Source organism: Ambystoma mexicanum, chromosome 1q (genome assembly GCF_040938575.1).
Source record: "Ambystoma mexicanum isolate Mex_15411 chromosome 1q, UKY_AmexF1_1, whole genome shotgun sequence".
NCBI classification, from domain to species: Eukaryota; Metazoa; Chordata; class Amphibia; order Caudata; family Ambystomatidae; genus Ambystoma; species Ambystoma mexicanum.
Window position 1 is genome coordinate 184,612,666 of NC_090922.1, and position 20,883 is coordinate 184,633,548.

The following is a 20,883-nucleotide window of genomic DNA, read 5'->3' on the forward strand; positions in this document are numbered from 1 at the left end:
GTCTTTGCAGAAATGTCAAAAGAGGTTGGATCAAGTTAGAAAGGTAATGTTAACAGGTCCGAGGTCACCCCAGGATAGAGAGTCAAGAATTTACGGGACACCTTGGACAGTCTGTTGCAAGGGAGACCAGGCGGGACACAGTACCTGAAATGGTGAGAAAGCTCCAGCGGGGGCAGTTGTTCCTGGCAGCGGGTGCAAGTCAGAGCTTCGTCCAGGGGAAGAGATGATCTCGACGTGGAGGAACGCTGGAGGTCGTTGCACCACCAGGGAAGAAACCAGCGGCGGAGTTTCCCAGTTAAAAGGTACTACCCTTTTGTTTGCGGTAGTGGTGAAGCGTGGCTATCCGGCCACTGGGGTGCTTGGCACAGACGATTCGACCACGAGACGATCCAGGAAGGTGAAAAAGACAAACTATTTGGTCCCACCAGCTCAAGGAGAAGAAGACTCTCCTGGAAGAAGATCTCCTCTGTCGTCGGGAAAGTGGTGAGTTTCGTACAGCAGGGCTCCACCGGTGGTGTTGTCGTTGTAGATGGCTCAGCTTCTCCCCTCTTCGGATTCTTTAGGTCCTGTGGCGACTTCTGAAGTTCCAGTCCCCAAAGCCCTGCTTTTATGCAGCAAAAGCCCCATTCATCAGCCTAGCTGTCACTCAAACATGCTAAGTGGTGAGCCGGGCGGCTCACCACTGGGCCAATCACACAAGAGTGCGACTTGAGTTGCCAAGGCAATTCAGTCCAGGGTGCCTAATCCCCCTCCCACACATCCTGTTGACCCCAGACAGAATGGCACCATTTGGAGGGCTTCTGTGGAGAAGCCCGCCAAAAAGTGGAACAAAGGGCTCGACTTGGGTTAAAGTTTCAGAGGCGAACACAAACGCCATTTTAAAACCGAGTCCTGGCAAAAAGACCCAACCGGGGAATAAATATTAAATAAATAACCTGGCGGTATCTTTAACAATGCACCAAAAAGTGGTGCGTTTAAAATGAATGGGAAAATCCCATAGGAAATATTCCGGTGGAATATTTCGCATGGTATCCACTGCCACCAGCCAGAAACTCGACAAGGGGGGACTGGACAGTGCCCCCTTGGAAAACAGACCCAGGGGCAATCGAATTACCCCTACCAGTACTTCCACAATATGATGGTTTATACTGGTTCTGTTCACAATTTAAGACTAGTAAAGCCAATGGTGACTTTACATGCCCTGGGAGACAGTAGTCAGTCCCAGGGTCTGGAGTCTATGTTTAGGGGTCACTATGACACCCCTGTGTTACTGCACTGAGGGTGCTGTGTAACACACATACCAAAAACACATGAAGCCCTATGGAGTAAAAGACCCCATAGCCCATAAAAGACATTACAAAGTCAAAGGACATTCTCAAATCATGCCTAAGAGTGGGAGAAAAAGAGTCTAACTCTTAGCAGGAGAAAAAAAATAAACCCCAAAAATCCAGCAAATCCAGCAAAGCTGCTGGGGGTCTCACTAGGTTTGGGAAATTAGCCTTTACAGAGAATTCTCCCCAACTCATCCCCCCCTTGGGCATCCCACTCCTGCACTTCTTCCTCGACCACCTCCCCCTGCACTAACCACCTTGTCTTGCACGTGCACAGTAGGATTGTCACAAGGCCAATATAACAGTTTTTTGTTCAGTTCCATGTGTTAATATCCCCGCAAAAATATCGCCATGCAAAAATATCAGCATATTTTTGTGGCGATATTAAGGCATGGAACCTGCGGGGGACACCCCCGCAACCCCTGCATTATTTTTAAAGGAGCGGGGGACACCCCCGCAACCCTCGCTCCCAAAAACCCCAAAAATGATCCCCCCAAAAAATATTGCCTATGGCCTTCCAGACGACCATATATATGGCGATATTTTTGGTTGGGATAATATGTAGTGATACCTTTTGTTCTACTATTTTGTATATTAAAGCCTCATTCTGTGAAAAACATTTCTGTAATATCATGGGCACCATTTATGCAAATAAGGGGGTCTGCACATCTTATGCCGCCCAGGGCCCTGCAAATCCTAGGGCTGGCCCGGTCCATAAAGGTGACATAAAGCAACTTGTAATCTTAGCAGAAGCGCACGCCCAAACATTTTAAAGGAGTAATCTACGAGAGAAATTGGCCTGTATGAAGCTGGGGAGTTTTCGGGTCCCTTAATAAATAGGGCAAATGATTGCTTGGTGCCACGAGCGCAGGAAGGAATCTGCACCAATCACTGCATCAAAGCAGTCAATCCTAAAATAGACTAAGCTTATTACTAACTGTATATATTGTACATACCTTGAAATGTTTAACCGTGAAATCTAACTACCCTGCTTGTATATACTGTATATTGCATATTACCGCCACAACTGTATAACTGCAAAAATGTTTTATATATACTGTAATTATGTAACCTGTCCATTAAGCGCCCATTTACCCCTGGGTCTGGAGCGCTATACTAAATAAATAAACAAACAAACAAACAAAGCCGCCCAAAAATCCTCAAGGGGCCGAGAAAGATGGGTGGCAATGCCATCGGGAATGCCAGCAGACTGTTTCCTCACTGCACCCACTATTTCGGCAATGGAAAGGGTGATCAAAGGTTTGCTGTTTCCAAGTTTACAGACACCCCACCAGAATCTCATGGAGCAACTGTAGAGGAACTCTGATAAGCATGCAAACTGGAGTGTTGACCAGCCTTAATCCTGCTTTTCATTCACCGTCAATCTATTAATTCCATCATATTTCATTGTGTTCTCATTGTAAATCAATCTATTGTTTCTCTGTCATACTGTGCCATCTAGAGGATTTTTCTAGCATAACAAGTGAGTGACAAGGATCTATGTGATCACTACAACCCCCAGAATTCCGACGGCCGAAAACGACGAAGTGACGAAAAAGTCGGAATTTCGGGAGTCGGAATTCTGAGGGCGACATTTTGGGCCATTACTCATTGACAACACTGGTCGTATCGTATGTACATCAGGTACTCTACATCATGTCCAAGCTATGACTCTGACGTTAACTGCTGGCTTCGACCCATTGTGATTTCACACACTGGAAAGTTATGATATCCCGGTGTCATCGATCTTACTCTGACATCTTACTTAGTAGGTGTGCTTGTTTTCGGTTTCTTGCGTATTTTCTTTACTTAGAACCAGCTCCAGTACCCTGTCGTTCACCTGAAGTCTTGTACTTAAGACTGATTAAACCAGCTATTTCCTTTGTACTACTCTTATGCTAAACAACACATCTGAACTCATCTGAACCTTTAATGCTTTCCAGTGGTCTCTCGCAAACTGCTTCTCCCCACTGGCAGCACATTTGCATTTAGCTCGATGAAGTGGGTTTTGAAAAGCGGCGGGTGGTACTAGAGAACAGGAGAGGGGCTCTGAAAAAAGGGTAATGGAATGGAGATAGACTGGCAGAAGGAGCTCCTTTGCACGCTAACATGTGCATTTAAACTGCTAGCTATCTTGATTAGTGGTATACTACCTGTCACCGACTAGCAATATGAGTCCCATTTTCTTTAGCTAGACCAAAATAAACCTTTTGTCATTATCATTTGCAAACCATACACACTCTGGAGGCCTTTTTCACTAAGTTCACCCAAAACCCAATAAACAAAGCAATTGGCCTCTATTATGTGACCACTTAAATGCCTAGGATGTGGCCAGGCCATCCATGTCTTGGGATAGCCTGTTCTGTTGCCAAAGGCACAGATGTCATGTTATGTTACCAATGTTTACAAAGCACTCTGTCACCCGAAGATATCTTGGCACTGGGAAGCACAGAGTGAGCTAGACACTGTAGCCTAAAAGAGAAGGGTCTTCAGGGATCTCCTGAATTGTTGATGATTTGAGAGGTTTCTAAGTGTGGGCGGAAGGTCATTCCACAGTTGAGCCGCCGCCACAGAGAAAGCCTGACCGCCCACTCTTGTGCAGCGAAAGGAAGGCACTCAGAGCAGGCCAGCAGACCTGGACCAAAGTAACCGGTTAGGAAGGTAGCAAACAAATTTGTCACAAAGATATGCAGCCCCTAGGCCCTTTAGGGCACAGTGAACCAGACAAAGTGATTTAAACTTAATGTGCTGGACAACGGGTAGCCAATGTAGTGCATGCAGAACTTGGGTAATATGACCTCCATACGGGGATCCATTGGCCACTCGGGCAGCAAGATTTTGTAAGAGCTGAAGCCGCTGGACTAGACCTTTAGGCTGGGCAAGATAAAGTGTGTTGCAATAGTCCAGCCGGCTAAGGACCAGAGCGGCTATGACTAGTGGCGTAAGTTTAGGAGGTATAAGGGGGAGCACTTTCCGCAGGATTTTCAAATGGAAGTGTCCAACCTTACACACAGCCGGAACCTGGTGGTACATCGAAAGAGTCGAAGAGACCACATCCCCAAGATTCTTTACAGTGGAGACTGGAACAGCGAGGGAGCCAAGGTCAGACGGGCAGAAAGAAGACACCGAAAGTGAAGTATCGGGTGGGGGCACCAGCACCTCCGTCTTTTCTCTGTTAAGTTTCAGCCAGTTGTGGTTCATCCAGTCCCCCATGGCAGAAAGACACCAGAAGAGGCATGATGACATTGCAGTCTTCTCAAGATCTAACCAGATCAGGATCTGAGTGTCGTCAGCATATGAGAAGCATCTAATGCTGAAGGAGCGGTTGAGATCCACAAATGGCTGAATGTAGCTATTAAAACGAATAGGGGACAGAGCAGAACCCTGAAGAACACCACAGGAAAGAACAGGGGAGTGAAGAGAGGGGGAAGTAACAGTATTTGGTCTCTCTCAGCCAGGAACAATGTAAACCAGGAAGACACCTGGCCAGAAATGCCAGCCTGGGCTAGGTGGGCCAGCAAGGTGGGAAGGTCAATGGTATCAAATGCAGCAGACAGATCAAGCAGAATCAGGGCACCCACTCCTCCCGCATCGACCAGCCCAGCCAAGTCGTCCAGGACGGACACTAGGACACTTGCTGTGCCCGGCCTGGCCGGAATCCAGACTGGAAGGGGTCAAAGAACCCTGAGGTCTCCAAAAAAGATGAGAGAAGTAAAGGGCTCAGGGCCTCAAGAAGCTTCATGAAAAAGGCAGCAGTGAGATTGGACGGAAATTCGAAGGGAGTGAAGGGTCTATAGAAAGCTTCTTGAGAAGTGGGATGACTGTGGCTTGTTTCAACTCCCTTGGGATGTAACCTGACTGGCAGGACCCGTTAATCGACTTGCTGATCTTGCCCAGAATATCAGTGGAGAGGTCCTTCATCACCTACAGCAGCACTGGGTTTGAAGGGGCAGCCGACTTTAGTTGGTTTATCGCTACACTGATCGATGTCTCAGAGAATGATGGAAACAATGCCCATTGCAGCGGGCATTCCGCCATGGTGGTGACTGGGATCGTACTGACTGAGGCAGTAGCATGGGTAGCCAGCGAGATGTTATTCTGAATACTATTAATTTTAGAGATGAAGAACTGAGACAATGGGCCTCATTAGGAGTGTTGCGGTAAGGCAACAACAGCGCGGGTAGTGCTACCGGTGCCATTCTTACCTCGCCGCAACATTCCGAGTATGCTTGCGAGTGCCGCTCTGGAATGCCTGGTCAGACCAGGCGTGCAGAGCGGCACCCGCTAGCAGTACCGGATGGCAACAACGGCGGTTATCAACAGGGCCGTTGTTACCATCCTCCCCATTCCCATTGAGCCCTATGGGGGCTCAAATAGGAATGGCGATATACCGGGTCTGGGTCCCGCGAAAGTGATTTACCGGGCCCTCCAAGGTCGGAATGGCCCGGTAAGTCCCCTTTTGCCAGACCCGGATTTGGGGGTAGCCATGCCCTTTGTAAGGGCACGGCTACCTCCAAACTCGTAATGAGGCCCAATGAATCACAGAGATCCTGTGATAGAATCACAGAACTGGTGAGGTTGGTGGTGGAAGACAGTGACCTAACCACTGAAAATTATTCACTGGGCTTACTAATGGCTTTATCAATTTTTTGTTCAAAGAAGGCCTTCTTCGCTGCCAGAATGGCAGTATAATAGCCAGTGGCACACTGCTTATAGTGTGCTCTAAGATTGGGACTGTATGTATCACGCCATTTCTGCTCAGACAGCCTGAGCTCAAGACGGGCTCTCTTGAGCTGATCAGAGAACCAAGGTTCAGATGGTAGCCTCTGTAATTGGATCCGTCTGAGGTGGGCAACCGTGTCTGCTGCCACTTCCAATGAATGAGACATAAGAGAGATGAACCTCTTGGGATAAACTGCAGTTAGCACTCACTGAGGACAATAGAGCCTTCAGATCGACTGAGCGCCAGCTACGGCGCAGCACTCTAGGGTGGAAGGGTGGAGACACTTAGAAGGGGGATACAGAGATTTCATCGAAAAAGTAAAGAGATAATGATCGGACCACAGAAAAGGTTCAGCAGGGAAGATAGATAATTCAGATTTGTTGGCCACCACAAGATCAAGCGTGTTCCCTAACTTATGGGTAGGATCCTCAGTCCTCGCAATATTGACCTTCAAAATGGCCAATGCACTGCACAACGATTTTGTATGTCACACAAGAGGTTATGGCTAAATCTATTCAAACAAACCTAACATGGTAACCCATGAGTTGGTAATATATTACACTCTAACTCTTGCATCTCCAACTGTACATACTGCGTGAAGGTTCACAGAATTACAGTCTGACATATTAAGTAAAAATGGCAGTGTGATGCAGTGGTACGAACTACCCCTTCAGTAGCTACCCTATCACTGCAATTTGTTTTTGCTTTTCCACCACTAACACAGGAACATTCATTGAGCGAAGTCTATACTTCCACATCGGACAATATGAGCATTCAGAGTGGAAACTCTCTTGCTTTTAGAGTAGTCTGGTCTGTAGCTATACAATTTTAGTTAGGAATACTCCAAGCAGTTCTGGCAGGCCAGCACTGCAAATTACCATAAGCATTCTACTGATCTACACAGCTTAACTTTTGACAGCCTACTTTCCTGGGGCCCTAACTACCAGAGCTCAAAACACATGTTTTAGCTTCTGCCACAAGTACTTGGGGACACAGGGTCACGCAGATGTTACCAAATCCCCAATTTAGGACAGACATACATCCTTCGGGCAAAAAAGGACAATTAATTTTAGACCCATAGAGAAGATCTAAGGGCAGTTAAAATTTTAATCATGAATAGTCAATGATTGAAAAAATGAAAGTACTTTTCTACTTTTGTTTGTACATTTTAGAATGAGTGGAAAATTGGTTACCCATTTGTCCTGATGATGGTGGCATTTATTATACTGTTCCACTGCGCAGTTCTTGATTTGTTTTCTAATTTGAAGTCTACATTTAAAATAATGTCTAGCAATTAATTTTCAGGACATATATTGACAGTTACCCCTCACACAAGTAGAGAGACATTGGTCAAAAAAGATCAGTATTGAGGATAGGAAGTCAAATTACTGCTAGAGTGCTGAACGATGGGCATTTTTTAAAATGTATTGTAGTATATGTAATTAGCTTTTTTATTTTAAGGATAAATGTACCTTTATTTCAATATATAAGTATTTGAGGATAATATGTACATATGGACGCTCTAATTTCTTCTGCATTCATGTCATTCTGTGGACTTTCACAAAGGGCACACATCTGGAGTTGCAAGAATTAGAGGGTAAAACACTAATTATCACATTAGATTATCAGTCAAGTAAACAGATCACGAACACATTGAGCACCTAAATAATAGAGGCTCGTTTCGGTTGTGAAATTTGTTAACTCTAAAACCATGTTGTAGTACAATGTGTATGCCCCGCCGAAGTGATTTGAAAGCAGATTTAACTGTAATATAGGAGAGCAAACAGAAGATTAGCCAATTTTCCCTGATGAAGAACCCTTTCTTTGCTTTAGTGATCCCAGGGGTAAATATTGGAAATATGCAGTGGAATGGAAGCAGTAGTCAAGGTCATCTATACCCCATTCTACTTTCTGTACACAAGGAGATAGAAACTCCAAGATGAATAAGGAGGGATACTCACAAGGTTTTACAAAAAAGAAAAAAGCTGTGAATAAATCTTTCATTTTGTCTTTTCTGAACTTTAGCTCTTCCATTCCCGGTCTGCGCTATGCCACCAGGTGAAGGAGATAAGTGTGAGATCCCGTATGGGAGTCTTCTGAAAGTGATTGCCTGGGGAGCACCGGCCAGCTCCACAAAGGGATACTGTCCATGCTCCCAAGGTCTGGTCTGCACCAACAAAGGGTAAGCCATGAATGTTCAGGAAAAGCTCTGCTGTCTTGGTTGTGACATACTGTATGCCAAATATTTCAGCTTTTTTGTTCCAATTGACTCAGGGATATAGCACCCAGCACGCTTCCTGACTTCTGTTCTTTATTTTGGGTTTCTCTTTGGTGCCAATATTTTCACCCTTTGGCCACTAGTCACAAGACCTGCCTATATTTATTAAATAAAAGCCTGACGAAATATGCCAATGACACCCCACCCCTTTTCTCTAAGACTTTATCCAATGGTCCGCCCGACATAAAAAAAAAAATCAAATGACCTCAATCGGACTTGGATTTGCACTCAATAGTTTGTCTCCGCCTACACCTCCATGTGATTGGCCACTAGCTGTCTGTTTATAGCCTATTATGTTGAGACGTGGGTGGAGTTCCTCAGATTGCCAGAAATCCCAGAGACTCCTCGATCTTCGCCGGAGGCCCAGAGAGGAGCATAAAAACCCAGAGGCCCTCATTACGACCCAGGCGGTAAGGGGTTTACGCCGGCGTAAACTTCGCCGACCCTTACCGCCTGCGTACGAGTTCCGGTAGCGCCATGGCGGATTTAACACCTGCTTTTAGCAGGTGTTAAAATCCATGGCGCTAAGGGACCTTGTTGTTAATTACGCCACCGTAATTTACGGTGGCGTAATTAACGCCTTCCCCACTCCCATTATGCCCTATGGGGCAAAAATGGGAATGGGGAAGGGTAAATGGGGATTGGGGACTTACCGCCCCGCCAACCTCGGAATGGGGCGGTAAGTCCGCCAACCACCATGGCGGAGTTGGCAACTTAGCGCCATGGACCATGGTGCTAATAGCACCATGGTTCTCCGCCAAGGTCGTAATGAGGGCCAGAGTCTCTAGCTCCTTCAAATGAAGCAAAACACCTGCAACATGTGCCCAAATCCTGGTAAGGCTAGACATGTACATAGAAGACAGTGGGCCTCATTACACGGATGGCAGAGAACCATGGTGCTATTAGCGCCATGGTTCATGCCGGTAAAATACCGGCACCGCCTTGGTGGAAAGGGGAATTACCGCCCCATTCCAAGGTTGGCGGGGCGGTAATTCCCCCTTCCACCATTGCCCTTCCCCATTCCCATTTTTGCCCCATAGGGCATAATGGGAATGGGGAAGGCGCTAATTACGGTACCGCAAATTGCGGTACCGTAATTAGCTCCCTCGGTCCCTTTGCGGGTTGGTTTTTAACGCCTGCAAAAAGCAGGCCCTAAATCCCCCAACCCGCAAAGGGACCTCGTAGTAAGGCGGTAAGGATTTACCGGTACCGGTATTTTACCGGTACCGGTAAATCCTTACCGCCATCCGTGTAATGAGGCCCAGTGATTATTATTCAAAGCTTTATTTGACGCAATGGGCATTTTCATACAAAAAAATGACAACAAAGTTACTATGGTTTAAAACATACCATCCGCTTTACAACATAGTAAAATTCCTAAAACCATAAAGTGCAATAATCATGCTATGTCTGTTTATCTTCAGTGTGCTATACATCTCATTGTGATACTGGAAAGGCATCGGAGGGACAGGGCCTCCGTATCCTTGTCCTTTATTGACTTATCATGTATGTTCTGTCTTGTTTTCCGTGAAGGAGTTCATGTGGGACTCCTGGCGGTGCGGCTCTTCCTCTTTTTGGTTTGGTGAACAGACACTTGGGATACCCTTATGGCACCCATGGGTTGGGATACGACCCTGTACTCCCAGTGTATATTTTTGGGTACCTGTGTGTGGCCCACAGAGCAGGGTATGGGCTGGTGGCAGCTCCATGCTGAATTTCACAGGTGCTCCGAGTATCCTCCATTTTGGTATACCCAGGCCCTGCCATTGGAATCAGTTGATTCCTGATAGGAGATGGCCCCTGTCGCCTCTTGCTTTCTATTGCCTGTTACCTTGTATTCCAGAAGACCTGTGAAGCCCTGACTCTGTCCCTTCCCCCTGACTGGCTGTTGGGTGGCAGTTCCATATATGGTAGTGTGGGGAAGTTCAGGCCAGACTGGCTGGAGCCTTCCCAATGACTGTATGTTGTGGGTACACCCCTGGGGTGGGACCTGTGTGAATGGTGTGTGTGACGAATACGCATTTCATGTTATGGGTGTTTAGTATCTGGTGTTTGACACAATGACTGAGACAGCCCTGCCCAAAACTGGTATGAATGCAATGTGGCATGCTGAATGGCAGAGTGCTTGTCCGAATCCACATTCCGTGTTGTGAGTTTCTGGATGGAGAAGAATGGCCTGAATGCATTGTGAGCCTGATTGGCTGCCTGAATGCCTGAATGCCCTTCTGAATGATTGGTTGCCTGAGTGTGACCCAGCAGAGTGAATGGGAGATCAACAGTATATCTGGGGGCAGCTCACTGATGGAAATCGTTCAGAAGCTGAAGTTGATGCTTGGTGCTTAACCTTGAAACCCACTGGAAGAAGAAGAATTGCTGGTGCTGTCCTTCGATAATCTGAAAGCTGCTGTGCCTTCAAGGAACTGATCCAAGAGAGGACCTGGCTATGAGACCTCTCCCCGAGCTACGAGGGACCATCGTGCACCAGCTAACCTTCACCGAAGCGCCCTGGAAGTCAGCCTTCGAAAGGCTACCGACCGGAGACGGGGACCGCCGTGGAATCACGAAGCAAAGCACCTGGACATTGAAGTCCATCACTGTCGCCGACCGCCGTCGCCGACCGGAGCAACAGTTCTCCTTTGCCTAAGACATTTGCTCCAAGGACTCCCTTGCTTATCACCGTCGACCGCTTTCGTCCAGTCAGAGAAAGTCTAGGCCTTGCTGGGCCAAACGAGTACCGCAAGAACCGAAGTTGCTGCTGCAACAACAGTGTTCACCCTTTTCTTCACCGACTCTTGACGACCCGTGGCTCATGCCTTAAAGGGAGTGCACTCAAGAAGGACGTCGACAACTCATGGAAGAACTCTACGAAGCCAGGAACTTTGGGGTCGTAGAACATTTAGAAGGAATAAAGACTGTATTAAGCATAATTGGACTGGGCTTGTCAATACGCTTCATTTGTAGGTTGCCCAGGTTGGAGGATCCTCGCACAGATCTGTCTCTAGGTAGACAGGGGACTGTTCTGCCATTGCTTGATTTAACTTGCTTTCTTTCTGTGTCTATCGTTGATTCATCTTACAATCTGATTCGTATGCTATTTTGGGGCTGTTAGCCGTGGACGCATTTTAAAGGAATCGATAGAAAGAGTGGTACCACAAAGACCTGTATATATTTGCCATTATAGTATTGCCGGAGTACAAAGTGTGTTATTGTGATTGTGTATATAATGTGAACCTTATTTATATAAAGACTGTGTTTTCACTAACAATGTGGACATTCCTTTGTGGGTGCTTGGGGACTACACTGTACTTACCAGTCCACATCACCTCCTTAGAGCTAAGCCTTGATTGCTCGTCCATTGCTACCAACAATAGAGAATCTTGGCTGGGGTGCTCTGCGCCTCTCCTCTCCCATATAGAGAGCAGGCTTGCAGACACGCCCCTCCAGTGCTTTACACTCGTCAAGTGACTTTAACTGCCAGGTACTGTGCCCCGACCTTCAGGTTTGTAGCAAGCTTTGCAAAACATGCTTGCTGCTTGTTGTTAACACTCTAGGGTCTGACCTAAACTTGCTTAAATTAAGGGCACTCATCTGCTTTTTGGAATGTCGAACCCAAGGCAAAGATTGACCTCCTGCAGATTCAAGTATATGATTTAACACCTCTATGTATTTGCAGAGTTCTGGGGTCGCCCAAAGCTGTATCCAATGCATAGTCCACTTAAGGGCTATCAAGGTTAATATGGGTTTAAAACCACACTTCAGGTCAGGAAACTGTTTGGGAGCTTAAGTGATTTCAGAAACCTGTTCTCAATTTGCAACAGTCATTGTGAGCCCATATCTCCACGCCGTACAAAGCTTCTAAAAAAGTTTGTATCTTGTTAATGTCAATGGCTGGTGACATGGCCCCTTCACCATGGCTCACAAATAATTTCTTTTTTTTTTAAACATCTTTTTATTAAGGTCTCAGCAGTTACACCGGCACCCAGTTAACATATTATATGGTACATTTACAGCAATAGCAACATCACGTGTTAAGCAGTACATTGTTCACATATCTGTTTCGCTGTCCGAAAGCATGTCACATAGGTATGTCCTAAAGGGGCCCCAGATGTCCTTCGGTCGACTTGTGCTGGGTTGGGTGAGCACGTATTGTTCCTCATATTCATTGATATATGTTAGTTTACGCAGGAAAGTGTCCATGGTAGGGGGTTTCAGGCTTTTCCATGCTTGCAATATACATTTCTTGGCAATAACACATGATACATTAAAAAGTCTCCTGATTTTTTCCGAACATTTACGATGTCCCAGAATAGATATTTTTGGGGAGACAAATGTGGGGGGATCTGTGTGACATCAGTCAACATGGCAGCCACCCTCTCCCAAAACCGCGCCACTTCCGGGCACTTCCAATACATATGGTATGATCCAGCTTGCGGAGTCCCACATTTGGGGCAATTGCCCGAATTGTCTGGTGTGAATTTAGCAACCTTAGCAGGCGTGTAGTGTAACCTATTAAGGATTTTGAATTGTATCTGGCGTAGTCCCGCATTTAGGGATACCTTTTTCGTGAGTGCACAATATCTGCCCCATTTGTCATCCGGTATTTGCATTTTCATACCCGTTTCCCATTTCTCTTTCACTCGGTTGGCCGTGGGCCTGTATTGTCTTATACAATTTGGAGATACCCAGCCCGTCCTGTGTTGTGACCAGTTGTATGCAAGGGTGAGAGGTGGGTTTGTCAGGGAATGACGGCCAGCGTGCTTGGTATGCAGATCTTAATACTGTAGTATTTTGAGTGGACCTCCTCCCATGACTCTTATGAATACAGCAGGGGTTATGAACTTCCCCTCTATATACATATCTCCCACCTTCATCTCTCTGTCGGGGTCCCAGGCCTCCTGTATACTGGTGTCAAATGTAGGGGGGATGTTTGAATAGTTCCAAAGGGGAGTCTCGGGGTTATATGGGATTTCTATGTTCAGTCTTTTAAATATGGTTCCCCAGGCCTTCACTGTACAGCTCACAGGGTCAAATTCGCATGCATCTCTGTGTCTTGTATCATAAATGACTGACCTGACATCTGTGGGTGCAGTGGTGTACTCCTCTATCCAGGTGTGTGGCGAGTTATCTGCCTCATCATACCAGTGCCTTTGCGAACTGCGCCTGCGCCACTGAGTAATAGAGCTCGAAGTCTGGCGCTGCTATTCCCCCAGTTGCATACGGTTCTGTCATTTTTCCCCAGCTAATCCTGGCCACCCCCCCGTTCCAGAGGAACGACACCGCCATGGACCTAAGCCTGGAGAAGAACTCCTTACGCAGCCATATGGGAATATTTACAAATAGGTATAGCAGTTTTGGGAGCACAATCATTTTAAGGATAGCGATTCTGCCGTGCAGTTAAATATTGAAGATGCCTCCAGACCGGTAGTTTGGTATTGATTGTTTGCAGCACCTCGTCATGGTTATCTGTATAAAGGGTCTGCTTATTGCCTGGAACCAATACCCCCAGGTATCTAATGTTTCGGTCTGCCCACTTGAGGCCCCATGTCAGAACTGGACTTTTCGTGGAGGGGGTAAGCGGAAATATTTCTGACTTGGAGTTATTTATCGTGTAACCCGAATACTGTGCAAATTCGTTAATGTCTGTCATGATGGGGTCAATGTTTTTATCCGGTTCGCGGATATATAGCAGCGTGTCGTCCGCATACAGTGATATTATTTGGGTGGCTCCTTTCAGTGTTATACCCCTATTATGTCTCAACCGAACTGCAGCTGCCATGGGTTCTATTGTTAAGGCGAAGAGAATGGGGGAGAAGGGACACCCCTGCCTGGTTCCCCTGCCTAGTTCGAACAGCTCAGATATGGTTCTGTTTGTACATACTTGCGCCCCGGGGGCAGTGTATAGCAATCTGACATAATTAATAAAGTGGGGGCCCACCCCAAACGCCCCAAGCACCAAGAAGAGGTATTCCCAGGAGACTGAATCAAACGCTTTCTCAGCATCTAGAGACACCGCCACAGCTTGCTTGGTTGGGTTTATTTGTGCCATTATGCCGAATAATCTATGCAGATTTAAGGCAGTGGACCTTCGGGGAATAAACCCACTTTGGTCTGCATGTACCAGCGTGGGTGTAAAGGGTAGCATGCGGTTCGCCAGTACCTTTGCAAAGATCTTAGCGTCCACGTTGATCAGGGATAAGGGCCTGTACGATGCCATGTCTTGTGGCAGGCGTCTTGGTTTAGGCAGTACCGTAATTATAGCCTCACACATTGTAGGGGGCAGTATAAGCTTTCCCAGGGCCTCCTCCCATAGTTCCAACATTACAGGGACCAGTTCCTCCCGAAACTCTTTATAAAATTCAGCACTCAGCCCATCTGAGCCCGGTGCTTTACCAGATGTGAGCTCCTTGATAGCCTCAGTGAGCTCCTCTGCTGTAACGGGCTGCTCTAATACCAGTTTGCTCTCCTCTGGGAGCTTGGGCAGGTCTAGCATAGCGAGGTAGTTTCTAATCTCAGTGGGGGATTTCCTATCTCTATTCGCATAGAGATTTTTGTAATATTTAACAAATTCGTCATTGATTCCTTGCTCGCTTGTGATTACTTCATTTTCTGTCGTTTGGATTGCGGTAATTGGGGTTGATCGTATCTCTTGTTGGACCAGGTTGGCCAACATTTTCCCTGCTTTATTACCCTCGCCGGGCAGGGGCTGCTTGTCGAAGTCTCTAAGGAGTTTGTGTATTTTGGCCAGTGTGTCGCCGCCATGTGTGTGACTATAAGTCTCTTCCAATTCTTTCAGTTCCCTCTCCACCCCCTCCAATTCTGTGCGTATGCCTTTCAGCAGACCAGTGGTTTTGGATATCAAGGCCCCTCTTGCCCAGACTTTAAAGGCTTCCCATACTGTTGATATTTGGCCTACTGACCCAATGTTATGTGTAAAGAAGTTAGCAATTTCATTGTTTAGGGTTTCAACAACCTTTGGGTCCTTAAATATATCTCTAGGAATTCTCCATCTCCGGGTCGGTCTAGGGGCCTCCTTCAGAATAATCTCCAACATAACCGGGGAGTGGTCCAATAGCGTGCGAGGCAGGATATCGCAATTGTGTAGTGCAGGCGCAATGTCTGAGGACACAAACCAATAATCTATACGCGACTCACTGTCATGTACAGAGGAGTAGAATGTATATCGTTTGTTGGTTGGGTGCAGTACTCTCCAGGCATCAATTAGGGACAATTGCGAAAGGATTTGTTTCAAGGTTAGTGCCACTCTGGAAGGTGGCCTGCTCCCTTTGGAGGATCTGTCCAGTGCCTGGTGTAGAGCAACGTTAAAGTCTCCCCCCCATATAACATTAGTCACGTCATGATTAGTGAGGATCTCAAGCATCTGTAGGTAGAAATCAGGGTCATCTAAGTTGGGTTCATAGGTGTTCACTAAGGTTATTTGTTTCCCCGCTAATTCCCTCCATACCAGTACTGGGTCTGCCAAGTGGCCCTTTGCAAGAAAGCCCAGCAAGTGATGTATGAGGGTACAAACACCTCTGGACTGCAAGGAGTTATTGGTTTAGTTTCGCATTTTGCCCCATTTAGCCAGTAAGTTCTCATTAATCGATTTCTGTGTCTGTGTTTTTTGCAGCATCAGAATGTGTGGCCCATGCCTGGTGGCGTAGCTGCCTACCTTCCTGGCCTTCATTGGATTGTTTAGGCCTCGGACATTCCATGACATTAGTCTTACCTTTAACCCATCACCCATTTTCTATGCAAATAAATTGTAGTATACTGTAGCAACCTTTATTATGTAAATTATTAACAACTGAGTGTCGTCGGCGCCTGCAAGACCATATTTCAGTTAACCCACAACTTCCAACCGTTCTTGCTATTCCCCAAGACTTAAACTCGTCTGGGTGATTGCAATTATACAAAACATCCCCACTCTTCCTGACCCCCTCCACCCACATCATCTACCCCAACTTGACGATGGACCCTGACAACTTTTAGGAACATTCCTGAGGGTTCTTCGTTGCATCACGAGGCTACCCGACCGGCTCACGGCCCGCTTCTCATAACTTGGAGCCCTCATAGGGGCCAAACAACTCCGAAACCCAGAAGGATACTTGCATGTGTCGGGTTACTCAGCTAGGTTTCAGTCTGCATCTGCAGGTGAATGTCTCCCGTTTTGGTCTGGTCTGCGACCTTAAGGGGGCAGCAGAATGGTGGCTTCCACATAGGCCTGGGCTGCAGCAGGAGTCTCGAAGAAGTGCGCTCTTCCTCCATATTGGATTCGTAACTTGGCTGGGAATATTAGTGCATATGGGACTTGCCTTGCTCAAAAGTTTTTTAACTGGCTCATATGACCTGCGACTTGCCTGAACTCCGGTGGCAAAATCCGGGTAAATGTGTATACGGTTTTGTTCGTAGTGTAGTGTCCCATGTTCCCGTGCCAGTCGAAGGATCGTGTCTCTGTCCCTGTAATTGAGCATTCGTGCAATTATCGTGCGGGGTGGCGCCCCAGGTTTCGGCACCGGGGCCAGTGTGCAGTGCGCACGTTCGATTAGGAAGTGATCGGAAAGGGAATTTGGTCCAAAAAGGGTTTTGAGGAGTGTTTCAACTCGTGTTTCCATTTTATGTTTGCCAAATGACTCCAGAACCCCAACTATGCGTACGTTGTTCCTTCTCGAGCGTGATTCCAAATCCTCGCATTTATTCTGCAGTCTATTCAGGTTCTCTCTGAGCTGGGCAATGTCTTGGTCATGTCGTGCAACCGTGTCTTCCGTTGTTCCAATTCTGTTCTCTGCCTCTGTTAGTCTCAGGTCCTGTTTATCAACTCTGGTTTTTAGTGTCCCTATGCTCATTACAATGTCGTTCAGCTTCACATTCAGGGAGAGAAAACCATTTCGGACAATATTGGTCAGGTATTCAACCCTGTCTCCGCTCTCCGCACCCGTCTCAGGATTAGCTGTTTGTGGTGGATCAAGCTCGCTGCCTCCCGCCTGACTGCTAGTGTATGAATGCATTGGCCCTTTTTGATTAGCACTCGCTCCCTCCACCATTTTGTCTTGTTTCCTCGTGTTCCCCATGTCCTTGTGTTCATCTGGTATTTAGCCCCAGGCAGTTCTGGGGATTGGCGGCAGTCGCCCTGGGCCGTCTGGGCTATTGGGAGACCAGGGTATCTGAAGCCCGGGGGTGTCACCAGACCCCTGCACTGGGGCAGCTGCCGTCACGCCAGGTGTAGTGCAGGCGACACCCGGCTCATAAGTGTACAGCTCGCCTAGCTTGCCAATGGATTGCGCTCTCCAACGTATCCGGAATGCAGGGTATCAAGGCTTATCTGCTGTATTCAGCCACTTCAGTGGCAGCCAAGAGCGTCAGCCCACCAGTCACCCCACTGCCTGTCTCGATGGATAGTGGAAGCTTATGGTATGGGCAGCCGTTCGAGTTTGCGCTGGATATCCCAGACTTCACTGGCCTGTGGTCTCGGGTGTTCAGGCAGCTCCCGGTAAAGCAAGGTCCACACGTGTAGCTTCGACACGCAGCCCCGTCTTAATGGCCCGGCTTCAGCCCTGTGTTGTATCTCGTGGCGTTTCACATACACTGGGCCCGCACCTCCGTTGGTGTAGGCGCTGGTCAGGGACATCACCGCAGCCTCCCCCTGTCTCAGCAATGTATCCGCCTCACAGGCCAACCATCTGCGCAAAGTTCGTGGGGGTCCCCGCACCTGCCGTAACGTTGCCTCTCTCCCGCAGGTATTCAAGCTGCCCAGCTGTCCCTCGATCCGCCGCGCTGCTCCAGCAGGCAAGCGGGGGCCGCAGGGGGCTGCAAGGGGTGCCTGCGCAGGGGCCGGCATGGCCAGAGATGCGTGCTGTATGGGCCGGATCTATTTCGTCGTCATTCGCAGGCTCCCAGCAGCGCGGCGCGGGAAAGGCCGCTCCCAGGCAATCGCAGCGTCAAACCTTTTCTCCGTGTCTGGGTCTGGTGTAGGTATGAGAGGGAGAGGGGAGCTGACCGCCCAGGTCGGGTTGCTCCGCCGCAGCTTCGGCGGTCGTTTTTCGCGGGCCTCGCTCTCTATGGTCTTTTGGCCAGAGCGTCAGCGGCTCACGACAGTAATCCTCTGGTGCCTGGAGTCGGCGCGCGCCACCGCTCCGCCCCGCTGAATCTGCCGAGCCGTGTATCTCCGCAGCCAAGGCTTCGTTCGCTCCAGGACTTTCTGTACAGCTGATGCTACCCTTATTACACGTTCCGGTGTGTCAAGCTCCCCGTTGTGGGCTCCAAAACAGGATTTATTTAGCCAACGGATGATTCTTGGGCCGGAGCGTACTGATCAGGCAGACATGTCTGTTCGTGCGCAACAGCGCCCCCTTGCTCACAAATAATTTCCTAAGGCTGCCACTATTTTTTCACAAAATTCTGGAAATTTGTCAATCTGAGCAGACCAAGAGTTTATGTCTGAAAACCTTACACTGAGGTAATTGTAGATCTTAACCTGCTCCCATTTAATAACGTCCACCTCAAGATGACAATCGCAAGGCTTCGATCTCTTGGACCTGAACACAATCACCTTGCTCTTGGATTTATTCAGTGTCAGACTCATATGGTGAAATTTGTTGACAAAGCGGGCCAGACTATGTTTTATCCCCATCTGTGAGGTCGGCAACAATACAGCATCATCTGCAAAGAATAATGCCGGAAATAGATCAGCGCCTAACCTCAGCGGATCAAACGTCTCCACCAAGCATTTAGCCAGCAGATCTCATATTACTTCATTTATGTACAGACACAACAGGAGCGGGACAAGTACACAACCTTGCCGCACGCTCCTGTCCGCCCTAAATGGATAGGTGTCTCCCCTGCTAGTCCAAAACGTACAACGGCTGTATTATTTGTATACAACTGGTGGATTATAGTCAATAATGAATCAGGCACACCCCTGCTTACTATGAAATGCCAGAGTTCATCTCGCAAGACACAATCAAACATGTCTTTAAATCAACAAAGACCATGTACACCTTAGTTTTCTTTAAAACTGTATACTTTTTCAGGATTCGAGACAGGAAGAAAGATTGATCAATGGTGCAGGTTCTCTGCTCGAAGCCCGCCTGAAGATGGACAATAAGGTTGGTAGAATTAACCCACTCCGGAAGTTGCTGAAGTATAACTTTCGCAAAGTCTTTCCCGCAGGCGTCGAGCAGCGACATTGGTCTGTAGTTACCAGGGCTGTCTCGGCCAGCCTTTTTATAGATTGCCACGATTTCTGCTTTGTGCCAGGAGTCCGGCACCTTATTTGACTTTAGCACTGTTGAAAAGAGCTTCCACAGGATGGGTGTCCACATAAGGGGTTCGTCCTTCAGCAGACCTATAGGGATCCTTTCTGGCCTTGGGGCCTTCGGACCTTTGGTACTATTTATAGCATCATACACCTCATTCAATGTAATTGTCAAGAGACCCCGGGTGTCCATCTGGTGTCTTACCATAATCAGGGTCCTCATATTGAACATTGGCTTCATAGAAGTCACAGAAATGGCTAAGCCAACTTTCTGGGGCAATGGTGCAATGGAGTTTATTTGCACGTAAATCCTTCTTCCCTGCTACCGGGGACCAAAATGATTTTGAGTCCTGTTCATGGGCTGCCTCCAGCAGATCTTCCCATCTTGACTTGTAATACCCTTCATTTTTGGCCTTAGTTATTGTTCTATAATTCGCTCGACAAAGCCTCACTTTGCTTTTGTTAACCCGATCGTCAGCATCTAAACACTGCATTAGCTCTCTTTTGGCTGACCTACAGTCATTATCAAACCAACCTTCATGTCTAAATGTCTGTTGTTTGATCTCAGCTATCCGTCAAGTAACCAAGGGAAGGAGACCAATAACCAAACCTTCAAATTCTGCCAGCAGTTGCATCCCGTCAATTTCATCACTACATATCGTTTCTATATTCTCCAGGACAGTTTGATAAATTGGTTGTTTAGCCTCAGTTGTGACTATACAATGAAATAACTTAATCTTGATTGATATTGTTCGTCCCATCCAGGACACATCGAGGGCACTGACATCATTTAGGAGTCGCAAGAGCTAACAGCTGCCACCCCCAAGCAACTTCCCTGCAACCTCTGGCACTGTCTCTGCAACCTCTGGTCAAGGATTGTAGATGCAGTGATAAACCGAAAGTAAAGAGAACTCTAAGGAGATCCGTGTCCACATTCAAAAGCACCCTCTGTAGTGACCTGGTCTAACAATATCCACCCTCCGCCCCCTGCATTCCATTCCACGCCTGTCCTCATCAAGAAAAGAAGTTTGTATTGCAGTTTGCTAAAACATGCAAGACCCATTAACCAACATTTGCATCCCAAGCGTTTTGCCCAGCTTGCTATGAACTAGAAGTCTGAAGAGCACACAGTTGAAGAGTGCAACAACTCTGTGACGTTTACAATTTTCCTTACAAGCTTGCTTCTTTAAGTCAAATGGCCCCCCTTCTGAATTCAAGCTCTTCTGAATTCAACAGCTCAGGGAACAGCAGCAGACTATAGGGGAGCAAGTACATATATTGTGCTAAATCTTTGAATAAT

At 47.4% G+C, this 20,883-nt stretch overlaps 1 protein-coding gene across 1 annotated transcript in view; it reads left to right on the forward strand.

Moving 5' to 3' along the window:
• The window catches only part of LOC138526369 (dickkopf-related protein 3-like), a 1,508,461-nt gene that overhangs the window by 1,330,573 nt on the left and 157,005 nt on the right, over positions 1–20,883 (forward strand). The window contains exon 7 of the mRNA XM_069637031.1: positions 8,080–8,236. Coding sequence (XP_069493132.1) covers positions 8,080–8,236 — 157 coding nt within the window. The remainder of the gene's footprint in view (positions 1–8,079; positions 8,237–20,883) is intronic.